The sequence below is a fragment of the Petaurus breviceps genome, unplaced genomic scaffold, assembly GCF_028583685.1.
Source record: "Petaurus breviceps papuanus isolate PSGF00001 unplaced genomic scaffold, PetGlider_PUasm1.0 41, whole genome shotgun sequence".
Lineage (NCBI taxonomy): Eukaryota > Metazoa > Chordata > Mammalia > Diprotodontia > Petauridae > Petaurus > Petaurus breviceps.
Genome location: NW_027186320.1, coordinates 4,699,893 through 4,720,486, shown reverse-complemented (window position 1 = coordinate 4,720,486; position 20,594 = coordinate 4,699,893). Strand labels below are relative to the sequence as shown.

Genomic DNA, 20,594 nt, shown 5'->3' with positions numbered 1-20,594 from the left:
CACAGTTGTCATTCCCCCTAAACAGTTGATTTGTTTGAACAGACATTTAGTAGAAGTTGCTTTATGGGGGGGATAAAAAGAAAAAAACAAAACATTTAAGGTAGATTGAACTTAAACAAAAAATCAAATAGCTGCCAAATAATTTTACATGTATTTCTTATTATAAACAATGATCACACATGCTGTCAATTGTAATTGTCCTAGCCAAAAATATTTAATTATGTATGAGAAAATTTTATACCTACCGACCCCAGACATTTCTGGAACACTGGCAGTATATAATTCCTTTGTAAATTTTGGTTCATTGTCATTGATATCATGGATTTTAATGATGAATTCAGATTCAGGCTCCACTTGTCTTCCAGTTTTCCTGTCTATAGCCTTGGCACGGAGCACATACAAGGATTTTTCTTCTCTGTCTAATTTCTTTGCAGCATGAATATCACCTGTATTTTCATCTATAATGAACAAACTGCCAGCCCCATCTCCTGTTAATATGTATTTTAAATTTCCATCTCCTTTATCTTGGTCAGTGTGTAGCTTCAGGGAAGTAGAAAAAGAAAAAAAAATATCCATAAATGTATCTATTGTCATTACCAAATCATTCAGCACATATGAATAAGTCTGTTCAAATCTTAACTATAATTGGGGTCAGCAATGGTTATCTTCATTTTGTCTTATGGTTGGAAAAAAAATTGCAAATTTCAGATTCTGTCACACTCAAAAATCACTAAACAAATGGATAAAGCTATGAGGGCATATGCATGATAAGAAAGTAGCATTAAAATAAAATAACAGCAAACATGAGACATCATTCAAGCCAATTTTAAATTCCCAAGAACTCTTTTCAATGAAGATCAGAAAGGTCTGCTGCTCTATTGCTTTACAAATGGATAGATCATAGACATACAAAACATTTTGCTTCTCTGTGTAAAATAGTCCTTATATTATTAAAGACAGTGACATACAGCTTTAAGAAATTTCTTATATTTAAGAACTTTACAAATAGATCACAGAGAGACAGAAAACATTTTGCTTCTCTGTATAAAATAGCCCTTATATTAGTAAAGACAATGGCATACAACTTCAAGAAATTTCTATATTTAAAGTTTTTATATGGCAATCAAAATAGTTATAGCTTATGTTTTTAATTATTCTTTCACTGTGTCCTGACTTGTCTTTGTATAAAATAATGGATTCAATGTGGTTTCACTTTTCCTGACATTATTTGGTTGTTTCTATATATAAATATGGTATCTTGATCCATAATCACATACTGGCATATATGTTTCAGTTTACATATGATCTTTTACTACTCACCATGTTAAAAAAAATAACATGTCACAAGCTTCTCCAATTAAAGCCTATACCTTGCTATACCAATAACAACAACAACAAAACTGACATCTGTTCAATTCAATGTGTTCATTTAATAAATCATCATGATTTTGAGTAAGAGTTATAAAGTTTATAAGAATCTATATCTAGTCTGAATAGATGCATTTCCTTTCTCAGGGGTCCCAGGAGTCACCTAGAGTGTTCCTTGAACAGGGGTTCTTAACCAGTTTTGTGTGTGTGTTACAGCTCCCTTTAGCAATATGGTGAATTTCAAGAATCTCCTCTCAGAATGATACTTTCTTAAATTATTAGAGTAAAACTCATAGTCATAAAGTAAATAAATTATTCTTATTATTTTTTGGAGAAAGCAAGGCAATTGGGATTAAGCGATTTGCCCAAGGTCACACAGCTGGTAAGTGTGTCAATTGTCTGAGGCTAGATTTGAACTCAGGTCCTCCTGACTCCAGTGTCAGTGCTCTATTCTCTGTTTCACATAGCTGCTCCTAAATAAATTATTTTGAAATACAATTCTCAAAAAACTTATCTTTTTTTTTTTTTTGCCTTTTGGAGGGCAATTGGGGTTAAGTAACTTCCCCAAAGTTACACGGCTAGTTTTTTTGTGTGTGGGTGTTAAGTGTCTGAGGCCAGAACTGACCTCCGTTAAGCCTGACTCCAGGGCCAGCACTTTATTCCCTGCAACACCTAGCCACCCCGATACATATCTTTTTACAAAGCCTAAATCTAAATCTAGCAAATATGACAATGAATATTAATAGACTTTTTTGCAAAGTTCCATTGGAAAATGACATTCTGTGTCCAAACTTATTAATGAAATAATGATACCAATAAAATTTTGAGTTAAACTGGTAAATGACATTTTATTTTTTTTCTAGATACTGAACAGAGACATCCCAGTGTTTCATAAAACATCAAGAAAAAGTAAAAGAAACAAAAACAAAAACAAACTGATCCTCGCATATAAAACAATGTAGAAGGATTAGATAAATGTGTATCTAACAATGCAGTTGTGAATTGATAGTGATGCAAAGACTTTTAAAAAATGTATTGATGTAGGGGCAGCTAGGTGGCACAGTGAATAGAGCACCGACCCTGGAGTCAATTCAGCCTCAGACACTTAACACAAAATCAAGCCATGTGACCTTGGGCAAGTCATTTAACCACAATTGCCCTCCAAGAAGCAAAAAAAAAGTATTAACGTGAAGAACGTAGATTAATTAATTTAATTTATTAAATTTTCTCTATGTCAATTGGATTATCTAGGTTCAAAAGGAGAGGGAAAAAAAGAGAAATGAGAGTATCACAAGATGGGTAGTGGAAGTTGGGACCAGGTAGTTAAACAGAATCAGAGAAATAGTAAAATTTAGAATTTAAGTGTAGAAGAGAAAAACAACAACATGGGATTCAGTTGAGGAAATAGCTGTTTCCACCTTCAAGGATCATAAATGTTTTCATGGAGGAGGGATTATTTGAGTCTGAAATCACACAAAAGAGAAAGAATTATATTAACAAAACTATGGCATTTGAAGTCTGATGGGTTTGGTCAGCTTTATAAGTTGTACACTTTGTGAGAGAGGAAAATTACATCAATAAAATGTACTTTGGAGTTACATCTTAAATGTTCTTAAAATCTATACTCAGGAATTTGAACTTCATTCAAGAATCATTTGGAAAGACAAGTTGTTGAAAAAGCATGGATATCTCACACATTCAATAAGCAAGTTTTAGCTACCATAAACTATGTTTGGGGCAGTTTCGTAAGCTAATTTTCAAAAGGACTATTAATTTTTAAAAACTGATGAAAACAAAATTTACACTAAATTCTGTATATATTTGTAATGGTGAGCTAAGTAGTACTTTGCTGCTTGTTTTAACCAAGTACCTTTGAACGTCACCTTTGATTCTATCAAGAGTCTCTGTTGGAAACAGTATTACATTGTGATGCCTTTAATAGGCTTAAGACATTTTGAAGACCTTCCCTGCTCTTAATAGGACATGGGATTTGGAGACCTTCTCTGTCCTTAATAGGTCTAATGTAATCACATGGAGCCTATGGTGGGTGGAACTTGCTGAAAGAGTAGAACAGGAAGGTACAGAGCAGAGAAAAGCTCAAGCAGAGCTGGGAATGAGCAGAACTAAGAGAGAGAATGTTTGTGATGTTGGCACTCTGTAGCACTGTGTCTGTTATTCTTTCTCTGTTTATGTTCCTTTGTCAGACAGAAGCATTCTGTCTGTTTCAAGAGAGGACTTATTGTTGTTACAGAAGTCCTGAAAGGGTACTTTATTGTTGTTACAGAAAATTTAGGATTTTACTGTTGATTGTTGTTTGATTTCTGAAACAGAAGCCTTCTCTGTTGATTGGTATTACTTTGTCAGAAAGAAGGTAAATTGAGATGATAGTGGTGGCAATGTCGATAGATGTTGTTGTAGCTCTATCAAGCTTAATGCGTGTAAATACTTTTACTTCTCTGTTAAGCTTAATGTGTGTAAATAATTTTGTAGCCCTATTAAGTTTTGTTTTTCTAAAAAATGAAAAAATGAAGAGCTTGGCATGGAGCTGTCCCCATGAGCTGAGATATAGAGCTGGAGCAGAGAGCTACCCATATGTGAATCCAGGCAAGAGCTGGGAGCAATCAGTCTGTGAAAGAGGAGCCATGGGGTGTGGAAGCCAGCCTCTAGTCAAGATGAAAGAATATTTTACTTTGGATATTCTGTATTAACTGAAGTGATAGTAACTTACTGTGACCTAGGGGTGGATAGTGTTTGTACTTTGTGCTATCCCTTAAAGATGACTGATTTAAGGATGATTAAAAGCCAGTCTCAAGTTAAGATGAAAGAAGATTTTACTTGGTTACTTTGTGTTGACTGAGGAGATAGTGATTTAATGTGACCTAGGGGTAGATGTTAAGACTATGTGGCCAACTTACTCATAAGTTGTTATGTTGTATTGTTGTGATTGTTGTGCTTTAGTTTCTAGAATGTTTTGCTTTAATTTATTGCTGAATAAATAGAGAGTTCAGTATACTATATTATTAGATCCTTAAAGTTATTCACAGCAGCAGGCCTTAGGAGAGCTGCTCGTGATTGACTTTACAATCTTGCTGTCAAGGTATTTATGTAAGGTGTGACAATAATGAAATTAAATTAATTCTTTTCCTAAATCAAACATGGAAACAGGACCTCTAAGTGAGATTTTTGTTGTTGGTGGTGTCCTTCCAAAATTGGGGAATTATGAACTTTTTTCAATAATACTGCCATTGCTTGAAACCTTTTTTGGCACTCATCTTTTGGAGTTTCCTTCAGAGTTAGTTAAGAAGCCATAAAATAAAACCAGTTCCATAATATTTCTTGTTGTTATTCAGTCCCATCCAACTCTTTGTGACCACATTTGGGGTTTTCTTGTCAAAAATACTGGACTGGTTTGCTATTTCCATGTCCAACTCTATGTTTTGGCAAAAATGGAATTATAGCAGCTGTATTCACATTAATTCTGAATGACCTTTAGCTCTTTCCAAAGCCACTCTCAAAGGAGTAAATTTCTGACACTCCTGGTGATATCTAAAAGAATATGACCTAGGTTCTTAAACTATGAAAAGAGGAATTAAAAACAAATCTTTTAAAAGTGGAACCATTATTACAATAAATGTATAACCTCAAAAAGTGACTGCCATGCCAAGTTAACCACCCAATATGCTGTATAAATTCTGGAGTTTAAAAAAATGATCATACTATAATGAAACTATATAAAACAATAGATATGCTGCATTTGCAATATTTTGGAATTGTTTTTCTGTATGTAGATTTCCCTGTTTTCTACTGCTTCACTATTTCTACAATTAATCTTTAACAAAATTTGGTGATATATGCAGAAGATACATACATATCCCCATACTCAAAAAAGCATATTTTTGATGAAGCAACATGACATAGCCATGTATACAGTCAAATATAACTTATTTGATGTATGTGTTTGTTGTCTCCTCCATTACATTTTGAGCTCTTTGAAGGCAACAAATTTCTTTTTCCTTTTTTTTTTACATCCCCATCACTTAGCACAGTGCCTGCAACAGAGTGGATGCTTATTAAATATTTTTTGAATTGCATCATCAAAAGAATGTGAGCCTTGAATCACAGCATCTAGGTTGAAGTAGAGGTTTTGTTATTTATTTTTTATGTATCCTTAAAAAAGCCTCCCCACTCATCTGGTTATTAGTTTTAGGCTGTTTTTTTTTTTTCCTGCTGAGAAAAGAGGGCATTGAGCTTGATGGTGTGTTAAATACTTCCAAGACAGAATGCTTTGAAAATTTTTGTATACATCATGCTAAATTATTTGTTTGGTATAATCTCTCAGACTATTATTATTGTAAATAGAGAGCAGGCATATAATATAGGCAAAAGGTGTTCTCTGATTTCCAAAATACTCCTTTTGAGGTGTGGGAGTGGGAGTGTGTTTCTAAGTCAGATTTGTATAAAAGAATGGCAGCATGTCAGAGATGAAAAGGATGCCTGAGGTATTTATTTATTTATATTTATAGAAGCCTATGTATGCACAAGAAACTATCATTTCTCATCTTTGGTATCAAACCACCAAATAGTTGTTGTTTGTCCTTCTTTTTCAAAGAAGACCAGTGACATCATGGGTGATGTTTTGATTTTTATATCAAATAGATTTTTAAAGACGTTTTACAAATTTAAATTAAAAAAAATAAGATTTTTAAAATGCAAAGTTGCATATAGTCATCAGTCTCACTCTTTCTTCCAGAGTCACCAACTCTAGTGTCAAGACAAATCAGAAAGATTGGTGATGGTCCAGGATGAAGCAGATGATTGCAAAGCCAAGCACAAGCAGTTTTCCAGAAGACTGCTGCTCTGGATAGCTCTAACATTCTGATCACATAGTATAGTGAACTCTCTTATTTTTCAGCAGTAAATTCAAGCAAAACATTCAGAGAAACCAAAGTACAGCATTCACAGTGTCATAACATGACAACTTATCACTAAAGTACCCACATATCATTTAGTAAATCCTTAACTCAATCATCCTTAAGAAGCAAGGCTCCTTAAGGGACACCAAGTACAAAGGTCAAAGTTTTCTAGCCCTATGTCACATTGTCTGATTCACTCAGTCCAAAACTCTTCTTTTTTCTTAATTGGAGAATAGTTTCCAATCATTCTTAAGTCAATCATCCTTAAGAGGTACAAGGTACAGAGTACATAGTTCTCCCACCCCTAAGCTATAGTAAATCATGATCTTCTCAGTCAGCATACCCAAGGAGATGTCTTTTCATCTTGACTTGAGGCTGGCTCTCAAATTCCCTGCTTCCTCTTCCATGGGTCCAGTTCCTTCCTCAATTTACGCAACTGTCACCTGGATTCAAAGGTAGGCAGCTCTCAGCTCCTTGTCGAGTTCCTCGTCCAATTCCTCATCCAATTCCTTGTCCACTTCCCATTCCATATTGAAGCTCATGGTGTCCAGTCTACCTCAAGTCCTTCACAGTTTCTAGGAAGACAAAGCTTAAAAGAGCCAAAACAACATTCATAAACATTGCTGACACCATCATCAATTCACTATCTTCCTGTGAAATCAATACAGACCCACATACAAGGTCTGAGGACTCAACAAAAATAATCAGTACCAGCTCAGGACATGTGATTCCCTCCTGCAGGACTTCTGTAAACAGACAACCACTTACAGGGCTTCCAGTAAGGTCCCACGGCTTCTGTACAAAGTATCACAAACAGAAATCAAAACAAACAGAACAGGCAAACAGAGTGCCTGGCCACCACAAAGTTCCCCTTCTCAATTCTGCCACCCCAAGTGTTCTCTTCTCAATTTTCCTTCTTCCCAGCTTGGGCTTCTCCTTATATATGGTCGTTAGCTCCTACTTGTTCCATCAGCAAATTCTCCCCACTGTGGGTTACACAAGTTCTGTTTCTTAACAAAGAGTTGATGTAATCAGGGCAAGGCTCAAAGACATTTGAACTCAAACAAGGTGCTAAATACTTAAGTAGCTGAAACAAAGCAATAAGTACTTCTTTGCTTGCCATTAGAGTGACCTTGATGTCTGTCCAGATATAAGCACTGCACAGTGCCTGCTTCCACCACTTTCATGACCATTGTTCTCATCCATCCATTCCATCTAGGAAAGTCTTCACATGCTTGCAAATAGAAATCTTCCTAACTCATCAACAGGTTTCAGACCTGTGGGTTACCTTCATCCCAGGTTAGCCTGTCTATGGAGATGGTTTACATGAGTTTGGCTGATTCTCATTCCATGGTTTCCTAGACCCACAGGTGAGAGTTGGGTGAAGCAGGTGGACACCAGAGGTGGATGAGCAGCTCTGAAAAAGGTTCAGCATTTCTTCATACCAGAGCTGCCTGTCTTCCAAAACACCCCACACATCCCCATCCCAAAAAATGTAGAAGACTGACAGAGATGGCTTAAATCAATTAATTAATTAAAACAGTAAAAAAAAAGCAAACAACTCCTTTAACAATGGGAGAGTAATGAAGTACTTTGATCATTGTATAAAGACAGGTGATGCCATTCAAGAAATATTTTGTTATTTGTTCCAAGAATCAGACATTCATCTAGAGCTATTTATAAAAGAGTAAGTCAATTTTGAATCACTCTCTGTAGCAGTGAAATTATTCAGTTATAAAGGACTCCTAATCAAGGACATGTGAATTAATTACTATTATTTTAGGGGGGAATAATATGTCCAGGGAAAAATGAAATGACTGAAGAAATAAATATTTTAGCTTTTGAGCATTTCAATTTATTTAGTAATGGATACCAATTGCTCAACAAACCATGATTAGGCCCCCACAGCTTTAACACTGAATCTCCAATAAAGGGGAGACAGATTATTATACATTAAAAGGTGTTTTAATTGGAGGAAATATTAGGCACATCCCAAATTGGGAGGGGGGCAATGAACATGTATGATTCCCTGCATCAGAAAAAGAGTTGTCTCATTTCCACCAAATGTCTGTATTCAATTTAAGGAACATGCAAACTATAACTGATTGACCAGTGTGGGACCAGTTTTCAGAGAAAATATATGGATTGCTTGAGATTTAAAATTGTAGGAAAATTCCTATCATTTTTTGGATCTGACTGAATTTCTTGTCAGGATAACCTATGACCTTAGTTAAGGATCTCTAAGCAGCAGACAGAGGAGGTAAAGCCTCCCAACCACACAGGGTAGGTTCAAATAATACAATAAGTTTTTTTTTTTTTTTGCAATTGCACAATTGAATAAAGTTTTCTTACAAGACATAAATTTAAATAAACCAATAATTGAATAGAAAGGTAACTGAGCTAGATCCAGAATTGAGCCACAAGATGGATTCAGTATGATTCACTCAGTGGCTTCTACCACTTGATGATCCCCTCTATTACCCTCAGTAGATAAGCTTAGAAGCTCAAATCTTTGTTTCCTTAGTCATTTCATCTTTTACTCATCACAGTAGAGAATTTCTCTCTTTTTCTCTCTGCCTCTATCTCTATCTCCGTGTGTGTGTGTGTGTATTTATATATGTGTGTGCATGCATGGACAGGTGTGCAAACACGTATAAATAAATACACAAACACCTTTCTCTTCTTGTTCCTCAAGTAAATGTGTGAGTCCAGGAAATCTGAAATTCCATCATAGGTGCTACCAGTGACTAAAATTATATTGGGGTTCACTGACACTGGTAGCGTTAGCTTCCAGTAGTCAGGAAATACCCCAACGGCAGCCTTAGAGTAGATGAGGGAGGGCATAGATACTTGGAGGCCAGCAAAGAACTAGATCTAAGGGGAACTTTATAATGAATGTACAGAGAGAGAAAAAAGGACTTCTTTTTGTTGCAGCAATTAGAAGTTGACACAAAAAGCAATCTTTTCTTAAAGCGTATTGAAGCTGCTGCTGGATAATAAATGGTAAGCATACCAGGAGGGCTCATGAGAGACAATCCTAGAATCATGAGACAGCAGGGTGGTGTAGAAGATGAAGTTTCTCAAAATCAGGAAGATAAGTTCAAATTCACACTAGTTGTGTAACCATGACCAAGACACTTAACCTCTCTGCTTCAGCTTTCTTGTCTACAAAGCAGGGACAATAACACCCACCTCCCAAGTTTCTTGTGAGAATAAACACTATTTGTACGGCACTTTAACAAATTTTAAGTTGTTACATAAAAGATAGAAAACAAAAACAACAAAAATAATGTTCAGTATTCAGGGTCACCTGATAGAATCCCGAAGAAAATAAGTAGCAGTTAGCTATATGGGAACCCCAGACTATGAGTGCAAATACATGTGCAAGTTTGTGCAGTGAGTCTAGTGAGAGTGCTTGATATATGATGGGGTGTGTTCATATGAGAAGATCTACAAACCAAAATGAGAAAGCATAGTGGAGAACACTTGAGTAAAAACCAAGTGGATAAATAGCAGAAATAATTTTATTGGAGTGCATTGCAGAATACACTCTGGAAAAATGAGTAATCAACCAAATCATTTGGGAAACATCACAGAATACCTATGGAATACTGGATAGAGTACTAGGTTCAGAGTTAGGGCAGCCTAGGTTCAATGTCCTTTTTAAGACTTTTAGCTTTATGATCCTTAGCCGTACTAACAGATATAGTTCAGGAATGATAAATTGAAGAATTGTTACTGATTTACATTGAGGGAAAAGACTATCTTAACTGGGAACTTCTTACATTGATGAAAGCAAAGGCCTACAGCAGATCCTGACTACTGGGTTAAAGGGGTGGAGTTAAATAGAGATTACATATAGAAATTAATCTTTGAAACAATGATAATGGACAAGGCAAAGGAGGCATAATTACATAATTATTTAAGCTTTATTTACTTATGTTTCCTCTGCCAAGAAGTATGACCACTATTGAAAAGGAAATGAACAAAAACGGTTAATAGAGTAAAAAGGGATGTAGTTGTCCAAAATTAGTTCAAGTAACTAAGGTCAGAAGAACTGCATCCCTACTGGAAGAACTACCTGTTGATTACACAGTCTACATTTTTGTAAGATGATGGGAAATGGAAGAAAGGATGAAGTTATAGATAGGACAAAAGTTCCCCTGCTTTGGATTTCTTTCTTTCTTCATTTGATGTAGAGAATGAAAACTTGAAACTATAATCTATTGAACTTAACATTGCTTTCTGGAGTCAATGGGTTGATGTGTGGAGGGAATCTATAAAATCTTATTAAAAGGATGATTATAAACAAATGGAAAAGGACACAGTGTTTTGAAAGGAGCACTAGATTTTTCAAGAACATGTCACATCGGACATAATTTCCTTTCTTTTGTACATAATTTCTACCTTGTGTAAGTATCAGGTCTAGACATTGTGTAAAAAAAACAAAGGAAAAACACTTAAACCTCTAGGAATTTCATTTAGTATGGATGGGAGAAATATATACTTGATAAAAATATCAGGAAGTATCTGAAATGGGTGAATGACTGGAAACAAAGGAGAATAATAAGTAATTAAGTGGTTTTTTTGGGGGGAGAAGGACTCAAGTGGAGAGCTGCTAACATCTGTTCATGGCTCTCCACTGTTTAGTATTTTAAATTTATGATTTGGATGAAGGCATAGATGAATTCTTAAATATACAAAAGATATAGTAAATCCATGGTAGCTAAAACTTTAGATTTCTGAATCAGGAAGTACATAAACTTATTTTTCTTCTCTCTCTTCTTTCTCTCTTTGCAATCTGCCCTCCCCTCTATCACCACCTCTCTCTCCCCCCATGTATATATATATATGCATTTATAATAGATATATATGTATATATTTATTTTTGAACACATTTTATATTTCATTTTCCACAGTCACATATAAAGAACAATTTTAAACATTTGTATTTAAAATTTTGAGTCCCAAATTCTCTCTCTTCCTCCCTCCTCAATACCCCTCTCATTGAAAAGGCAAGCAATTTGATATAGGTCATACATGTGTACTCATGCAAAACATTACCATATTAGTCATGTTGTGAAAGAAAATATAGACTAAAAAAGCTCTCAAAATATTTTAAAAGTTAAGAAGAACCCTATATTTGCATTTGTATTTAGAAACCATCAGATCTTTCTGTGGGAATGGATAGCATTTTTCTTCATAAATCTTTCAGAATTGCTTTGGATCATTGTAGAGCTGAGAAGAGCTAAGTCATTCACAGTTGATCATCTTGCAATATTGCTGTTCCTTTGTACATAGTACATTTCAATTTGTGTCAGTTAATGTAAGTCGCTCCAGGTTTTTTTTTCTGAGAATGTACTGCTCATCATTTTTTATAACACAACAGTATTCTGTGATGATCACATATGGTAATTTGTTCATCCATTCCACAATTGATGGCCTTCCCCTCAATTTCCACTTCTTTGCCCCTAGAAAAGAGCTGCTATAAATATCTTCGTACATATAGGTCCTTTAACTTTCTTATTTTCATCTTTATTGGGATACAGACCTAGTAGTGGTATTGCCAGGCAATAGTATTATAGTCCTTTAGGTAGAGTTCCAAATTGTTCGAGAGAATAGTTGAATTACTTCAGTTCTCCAACAAGAGTGCATAAGTGAGTCATTTTTTCCACATCCACTCCACCATTTTTCATTTTCCTTTTCTGTCCTATTATGCAATCTGATCAGTAAGAGGTTGTACCTTAGCATTGTTTTATTTTGCATTTCTCCAATAGTGATTTAGAACTTTATTTTCCAATATGGCTATAGATAATTTTGATTACTTCGTCTGAAAACTGTTCATATCTTTTGATCATTTATCAATTGGGAAATGATTCTTATTTAATAAAGTTGGCTTAATTCTCTATATGGATCAGAAATGAAGCCTTCATCAGAGAAACTTCAAATTTTTTGCACACTTATTATTTCTAGCTTTCTTCCCTCCATCATCTTCCCTCCTGTTTATTTTATTTTCTCTCCCCTTTCACCCTATCCCTTCTCAAATGTGTTTTATTTCTGACCATCTACTTCCACAATCTGCTCTCCCCTCTATCACTATCTCTCTTCTCTTAAAACCTTGCCCCTCTTAATTTCCTGTAAGGTAAAATAGATTTCTACATCCAACTGAGTGCTTATGTTATTACCTCTTTGAGACAATTATTTTTTTTTTAATTTTTTAAAATTTATTTCTAGTTTTCAACATTCATTTCCAAAAGATTTTAATTTACAATTTTTTGCCCATCTTTCTTGTACCACAACTCCAAAATAGTACATGTACTGAATACCCCTTCCCCCAAACTGTTCTCTCTTATAGCCTTCCCCATTGCCCCCCTAACTTTCTAGTAGGGCAAGATGGAATACTATACTCCATTGCCTGTATATATTATTTCCAAGTTGAATGCAAAAAACATTTTTTTAACATTTGTTTTTAAAACTTTGAATTCTAGATTTATTCCCTCTTCTCTCCTCACCCAGCCCCACTGGGAAGATAAGCAATTCAACACAGTTTGTACATGAGTAGTTACCCAAATCAATTCCATAGTAGTTATATTGTGAAAGACAAACTATATTTCCCTCCATCCTATCCTGCCCCCCACTTATTCTATCTTCTCTTTTGACTCTATCCCTTTTCAAAAGGGATTTTGATTTGCTTCTTACTATCCTCTACTCCATTCTGCCCTCCCTTCTATCATCACCTCTCTAATCCTACTCTCCCTATATTCCTGTAGGGTAAGATACCCAATTGAGTGCATATGGTATTCCCTCTGTAAGCCAAATTCAATGAGAATAAGGTTGTCCCATTGCCTTTCACCTTCCTGCTCTTCCCCTGTATTGTAACAGTTTTCCCTTGCCTCTTTTACATGAGATAATTTACCCATCCAGCTCTCTTTTTCTTCTTCTCCCAATGAATTCCTTTCTCACTTCTTAATTTTATTTTTTAGATATGATCCCTTCATATTCAACTCATCATGTGCTCTCTGTCTATGTATAAATGAATATATGCTCACAATCACATATATATTTATATATACCTACACCCTCCTATATATACATATATATGTAAGTATGTACATATATATACATACATAAACACACATATATTTCCTTCAACTATTCTCATACTGAGAAAAGTCTTATGAGTTACAATGATCATTTTTTCATATAGGAATGGAAATAGTTCAACTTTAATAAGTTCCTTATGATTATTTTTTTTCTGTTTATCTTCTCATGCTTCTTTTGCTTCTTGTGTTTGAAAGTCAGATTTTCTGTTCAGCTCTGGTTTTTTTCATCAAGAATGCTTGAAAATCCTCTATTTCATGTTTTCCCATGAAGCATTATAGTTAGCTTTGCTGGGTAGGTGATTCTTTATCCTAATACCTTTGACCTCCAGATTATCATATTCCAAACCCTTCAATCCGTTAATGAAGAAGCCTCTAGGTCTTGTGTTATTCTGATTTTGTTTCCACAATAATGGAATTGTTTCTTCCTGACTGCTTACAGTATTTTCTCCTTGACCTGGGAACTCTAGAATTAATTATAATATTCCTAGGAGTTTCTTTTTGACATCTTTTTCAAGAGGTGATCGGTGAATACTTTCTATTTCTATTTTGTCCTCTGATTCTAGAATATCGGGGACACTTTGCTGATAATTTCCTGAAATATGGTGTCTAGGATCTTTTTTTGATCTTAGCTTTCAAGTAGTCCAATAATTTTTAAATTATCTCTTCTGTATCTATTTTCCAGGTTAGTAGTTATTCCAATGAGATATTTCACATTGCCTTCTATTTTTCTTTAATTTTTTGGATCTGTTTTATAGTATCTTGATTTCTCATAAAGTCATTAGCTTCCAATTGCTCCAATCTAATTTTGAAGGAATTTTTCTTTCCTTCCTTCCAAAATGCTGAATTTTTGAAATTCTTTTTCCATCTGGCAAATTCAGCTTTTTAAGGCATTCTTCTCCTCACTGGCTTTTTGGGCAACTTTTGACATTTGTGTTAGTCTATTTTTAAAGGTGTTATTTTCTTCATTGTATTTTGAGGGCGGGGTCTCCTTTAGCAGCCTGTTGACTCACTTTTTATGATTTTCTTGCATCATCCTAATTTCTTGTCCCAATTTTTCTTCCACTTCTCTTACTTGATTTTCAAAATCCTTCTTGAACTCCCCCATGACCTGTAACCAATTCATATTTTCTTGGAGGCTTTTGATGCAGAAGTTCTGACTTTGGTGTCTTCCTCCCACTGTATGGCTTGATCCTTTTTGTCACCCAAAAAGGATTCTATGGTCTTTTTGTGCTTTCTATACTTGCTCATATTTCCAGCCCATTGCTTGCCACAGTAGAACTTTGCTTCCAGAATGGAAAGAGTTTTGTCCCCAATTGCTGTAGCTGCTGCAGCTATTAGGAGGGTGCCCTTTCTACAACCCCTACAATCTCTGGCTCACTGGCCACACACCCCAGTACCACCACCCAAGTTGTGATCCAGATCCAAGCAGGTTAAAAATCAAGAATGATTACTCTTTAATGGTCATTTGATCCCCCTACAATCTGCATCTCAAGACTTCCATAAGCAGCTATGTGTCAGCAGGTGCAGCCACTGTGCCTCTGTCACTTCCTGCCCTGGGGGCTTGGGTTTTCCACACTTATATTTTACTTTTTCTACTACAATAGCTGCTGTTGGTTCACCCTCCTCATGTCTGCTCTGGCCACCACTGGTGGGGGCCACCCTGGGTCCAGAACTGGGCTGAGCTCCCAGCACTTTGGAATAGACCTTTCCTGTAGCCCTGCTGGACTACTGTCAGCGGGAGATTTATTTCTCTTTCACTTTGTGGGTTCTGTAGCTCTAAAGTTTGTTTAGAGTAAATTTTTACACGTATTGGAAGTGATTGAACTGTAGCTCACGCCAAGCTTGTGCTTCTATTTCACCATCTTGGCTCTGCTCCCTTTGAGACAATTTTAACATGAGTAGGGTTTACAATTGTGGGTATTTCAAAGAGCTAAGATGGAGGAGAAATTTCTTACTCTCCCTTCCTGACTTTGAAAAACCCAGAAAATACTGCCCAAGGGAAGATCCTGGAACAGTGAAGCCAGCAGAAAGATGGGATACAGTGGGATTATTTTGTTGTTTTTCATGCGACTAGGGGGGTTAATGGGAAATGTCCCTTTTGCTGTGGCTGAAGGGAACCAGTATAGGACTGGAGGCCACCAGGCAATCCAGTGTCAAGCCCCACCCCAGTAAAGCAGCAGGAGATCTTTATCCCCAGTGTGGTAGAGGGGGCAAGCACCAACACCAGGACCCCCTGTGTGCCTTTGTACATAGAGGGAAACCAACAGACACCAGAACAGAGAAAAGCCACTTTTGTGGTAGATGGATGTCCACCAAAGGCTAAGCCTACTGGTGCTCTAGCACAGGCCTGGCTAGGAGGCAACCTCTAGCACACAGACCTTCCCAGCCCCACACCTCACCCTGTGAGCTTCAGGGCAACTCCCAGAAAACACAGAACAAAACCTACCTGGAATGGGTACACACCAGCTCCAGATGAGTACCAAGTATGCTACAGCCTCTTCAGCCTCCAGCTGCAAGAAACTGAGGCCCCAGCAAAGAAAGCCAATAACCAGAGGCCTATCCCCCAGAACAAGAATTATGCTATAGTGCACCCTGTGCCCAAGAAGCAGAGATTAACTTTAAAATCCAGGGAAAATTCAAACACCATGAGGGAAATTTACGTTCACTCACTCCTCTTTACCTTCCCCATCTTCCCCTCCACTATAATAGCTCTTTCTTGCTTCTCTTTTGTAAGATTCCTTACCCAATTCTACCTCTTCCTTCTTCCTTTCTCCCAGTACATTCCCCTCTGACCCATTGATTTTAACTTTTAGATATCATCCCTTCATATCCAACTCATACCTGTATCCTCTGTCTATATTTGATCCTTCTAACTGCCATAATAATGAGAAAGGTCTTATGGGTTTCAAATATCATTTTCCATGTAGGAATATAAATTATTTAAACTTAATAAGTCCCTTATGATTTCCCTTTCCTGTTTAGCTTGTTATGTTTCTCTTGAGTCTTATATTACAAACTCAAATTTTCTGTTCAAATCTTATCTTTTCATCAAGAATACTTGAAGGGGTGACTAGGTGGCATAGTGGATAGAGCATCTGTCTGGTCAGGAGTCCAATCCAGCCTGATACACTTAAAACTTATTAGCTGTGTAGCCATGTGACCTTGGGCAAGTAATTTAATTCCAATTGCCCTGCCTTCCCCCCTCCAAAAAGGAAAAAAAAAGAATACTTGAATGTCCTCTATTTCACTGAATATCCATTTTTTCCCCTGAAGGATCATACTCAGTTTTGCTGGGTAGGTGATTCTTTGTTTTAATCCTGGATCCTTTACCCTCTGGCATATCATGTTCTAAGCCTTCCAAACATTTGATGTAGAAGCTTCTTTATCTAATGTTATCCTAGCTATGACTCCATGATACTTGAATTGTTTCTTTCTGTCTGCTTGCAATGGGAACTCTGGAATTTGGTTATAATAGTCCTTGGGGTTTTCATTTTCTGATCCCTTTCAGAAAGTGAACAGTGGTATGATTCAGTGTTTCCCATAACCTGTTCCTGGTTTTCTATGGCTGGGTCCATACTGGCTTTTTCTGCACTGGACTGTGCTCTACTCTTACCCAAGTTGTAATGGACCCTTCTTGAGCTGACCTTCTTAGTTGTCTTTGGCTGGCAAATTATTTAAATCTCTCCTTTTGTGAGTTCTGCTCCTCCAGGAATTGTTTTACAACATTATTTAAAAGTGCTTGGGGTGGGGTTTGGGAGAGAGATCAGGTGAGTTTCCTGCTTTTTCTCTGCCATCTTGTTTCTACCTCCCATAGTCTTTAATAGTAAAATCTAATTCCATTTAAAAAATAGACTTCATTGGACAGCTAGGTGATGCAGTGAATAGAGCACTGGCCTTGGAGTCAGGAGGACCTGAGTTCAAAACTGGCCTCAGACACTTAACACTCACTAGGTGTGTGACCTTGGGCAAGTCACTTATCCCCAATAGCCCTGCATTCACCCCTCCAAAAAGACAGAAAAACAAGATAGACTTCAGTAGCAAAAAATTGTATGTTTCTGCTGAAAGGAGATAAAAATTTTAGTTGACTCAAGCTAAATGAGTCAAGAAGGTGATATGACAGCAAAGAAATCTAATATTATTATAAACAGGTTTAAGAAAAAGCTTAATGTCCAGGAACTAAGAGGCAAAACTTCCTTTACATGATACCATTTTAAGGCCTGATGTGGCTCCTTTTTTTTTCTTTTCTGTAAAGCACATCTTAGGAAAGTCATTGAAAAACTAAAGATAATCTAGTAGGCAAAATCTTTAAGATCCTTAATTCTGTGTCATCTGAGAGCTATTGGAAGGAATTTGGAGGCCTTAAGAAGAAATACCATGTTCACCAAAATCATAACTTTTTTCAAGTATTTACTAGTGACTTTGACTTTTCACTATTGGAAAAATATAGAATGGATGTGAATGTACATCTGGAAAAGGAGGAAATTATCACACACTGTTCCCATTATTTCATCTAGAACAAATAATTCCAGAATAACTACATTTTGCTTTTTTTTTCTTTTGATAGGGTTACTAAAATGAGAGATCATAGAAATCCTCAATGTATTTTACATAGATTTTAGAAAGTGTTTCAGTGCAATTTTGTAGGAAAAGATTTAGAGATGTTGACTAGATGATACTACATTAGATTGATTCAGAATTTGCTGAATAAGCAGAGGAGAAGAGTAGTTGTCTTTTGTTTAATGTAAAACTGGCAGGCAGTCACCAATGTGGTAACCCAGGGATATATGATTAGTCCTATGATATTCAACATTTTTTTAGTGAGTTAAATGAAGGTATCAATAATATCTATGGCGTGTTTATTCAATTTACTCAAAGTTGGGAGGGTCATCAGCACACATGATGACCAATAATGACGATGACAGAGAGTACTTGTATAATGCTTTAATGTTTTCAAAGTGTGTTGCATTTTTATGTCATTTGCTTCTATATCTGCAAGTGTCTATAGGGCCTAGAATGCTGAACCAATTTTAAGATGAAAATTAATATGGATAAAAGATATGTCTTATATTTTACTTCCAAAAATCAACTTTACAAGGGAAAACTTGTTTAACGAGAAGGGATTTTTTTTTAATTCTCAATTTCTTCTGAAAACAATATCCATTGGATTTCCTAGACATCGAGGTCTACTACAAATAGAATGAAAAGTATAGAGAGGCAACATTTATAGGAATAGGAAATATAATAATAAGTAGAATTATACAGCACATTATACTTTACAAAGCACGTTATAAACTTTGTCTCATTTTATCTTCAAAACAACCCTGAGAAATAAGTGCTATGTATTATACCCATTTTACAGATGAGCACACTGAGGCAGATGGTGGTTAAATAGCTTGCCCAGGGTCACAATGCTTGCAAATGTCTTAGGTCAGATTGGAAGCCAGGTCTTCTGACTACTGATGCAGAGTTCTATACACTGCATTACCTAGAAACCTCAGTAGTCAAGCAATATTCTGCCTTCATCAGACCGTGTCTAATATTCAGCTTTTAGGTATATTACATTTTAGGTAGAAAAAAACATTGACAAACTTAAAAGCATCCAAAGAAAGGCATCCAGGATGATGATGGATTTTGCAAGAGTAACAGATAAAGAAAATGGAAGTGTTTAAATGAATTAAAAGAGAAAACTTATAAGGAGAGACAAAATAACTCATCTTTGATTATCTGAAAGCTATAATGAGGAAGAAGGATTCATTTTATTCTAGCTGGTTTTAGAGGTTGCATCACAAGAGCAATGAATGGAACTTGTTAAGGACTAAATATAAATACAATGGAGGGAGGGGATCTGGCAATTATTGTTGTTCCCAAGTGAAATGGACTGCCTCAGGAAGTAGTGGATCCCCACTAGAAAAGTCATTAAGCAAAGTCAGAATGACTACTCTTCAGTTGTTGAATGGATTTTTTTTTTCAGTTATGGATTATGCTACATAGTTGCTGAAATCTTCTCCAACTCAACTTTCTGTGATTTAATGAAACATCAAGAAGGATGCTAATTTGATTTACTTGTCTTGGTTGAGGGTAATATTAAAAGCAGTATATAGAAATGGAAAAGAGAGTAATATAAGCTTGTTGTAAGCAAGCACTTCCAAGGAATGGTTGTTGAGTCATTTTTCAGTCATGTGCAAATCTTTGTGACCCTTTTAGGAGTATTTTTGGCAAGGGTACTAGAATAGTTTGCTATTTTCCTCTTCAGGTCTTTTTTTTTAAGCAATTGGGGTTAAGTAACTTGCTCAAGGTTACAAGGCCAGTTATTTCTGGGTGTGGTGCTGAATGTCTGAGCCTGGGATTCGATCTCCAGGTTATCCTGACGCTGGAGCCGGTGCTCTTACTCCCTGTGCTACCTGGACACCCTGAGGTCTTTTTTTCAAATGAGAAATTAAGGGAAATAGAATTAAGTTACTTGACCAGACTTGCACAGCTAGTAAGTGTCAGAGTCCTGAATTGAACTCATGGAGATAAGTCTTTCTGACCCCAGGCTTGACACTCTATCCACTGCATAGCCTAGCTGCCTTTCTAAGAATTAGAGCTAATCAAAAGTGAAATAGGCTGCCTGGTGAAGAAGTGGGTTTTCCTCAACTGGAGATTTTAGATGAAAGTTGAATGACCACTTGTCAGGTATGTTGTAGAGGGATTTTTGCTTTTGGAACAAGTTGGATTAGATCACTTCTGAGATCCTTTGTAATACAGAATCTTTGATTTTATGAACTTATCTTAAACAATGCAATTGTTAAGCAGAAGCAGAATAGTACTTACCCTCAAAATGCCATTAGATGCTTTGCATTTATTTCTTCATTTATTTTATTATTATTATTATTATTGCTACAAAAATGACTGCAAAATCACCAACAGCCACTTTCATGGGATAGACTATTAATTTATTTGCTCTAGTGGCAAAGTGAGATTTACTAGTATGGAAAGACTTATCATCAAAGAGTCCCTAGGTCAAGAAGCCATAACTATTATGGATCTCCTGTCAGCAACATATCTAATACCATCACCCTGGGTATTTGTGAAGATGTTCTGTCTCTAAAAAAGCCAGATAGTTAGCTTATTATTTCATCAATCATAAATGCTGTACAGTGTAAGTAGGGTGAGTAACAAGCTTGATTCATAGTCCTTGAGAACAGATTTAGCTCTCTCTCTCTCTCTC

At 36.0% G+C, this 20,594-nt stretch overlaps 1 protein-coding gene across 1 annotated transcript in view; it reads right to left on the bottom strand.

Moving 5' to 3' along the window:
* Positions 1-20,594, bottom strand: part of LOC138171049 (cadherin-9) — a 258,694-nt gene that overhangs the window by 63,452 nt on the left and 174,648 nt on the right. Inside the window, exon 3 of the mRNA XM_069100485.1 lies at positions 246-540. Within this exon, the coding sequence (XP_068956586.1) occupies positions 246-540 (295 nt within the window). The remainder of the gene's footprint in view (positions 1-245; positions 541-20,594) is intronic.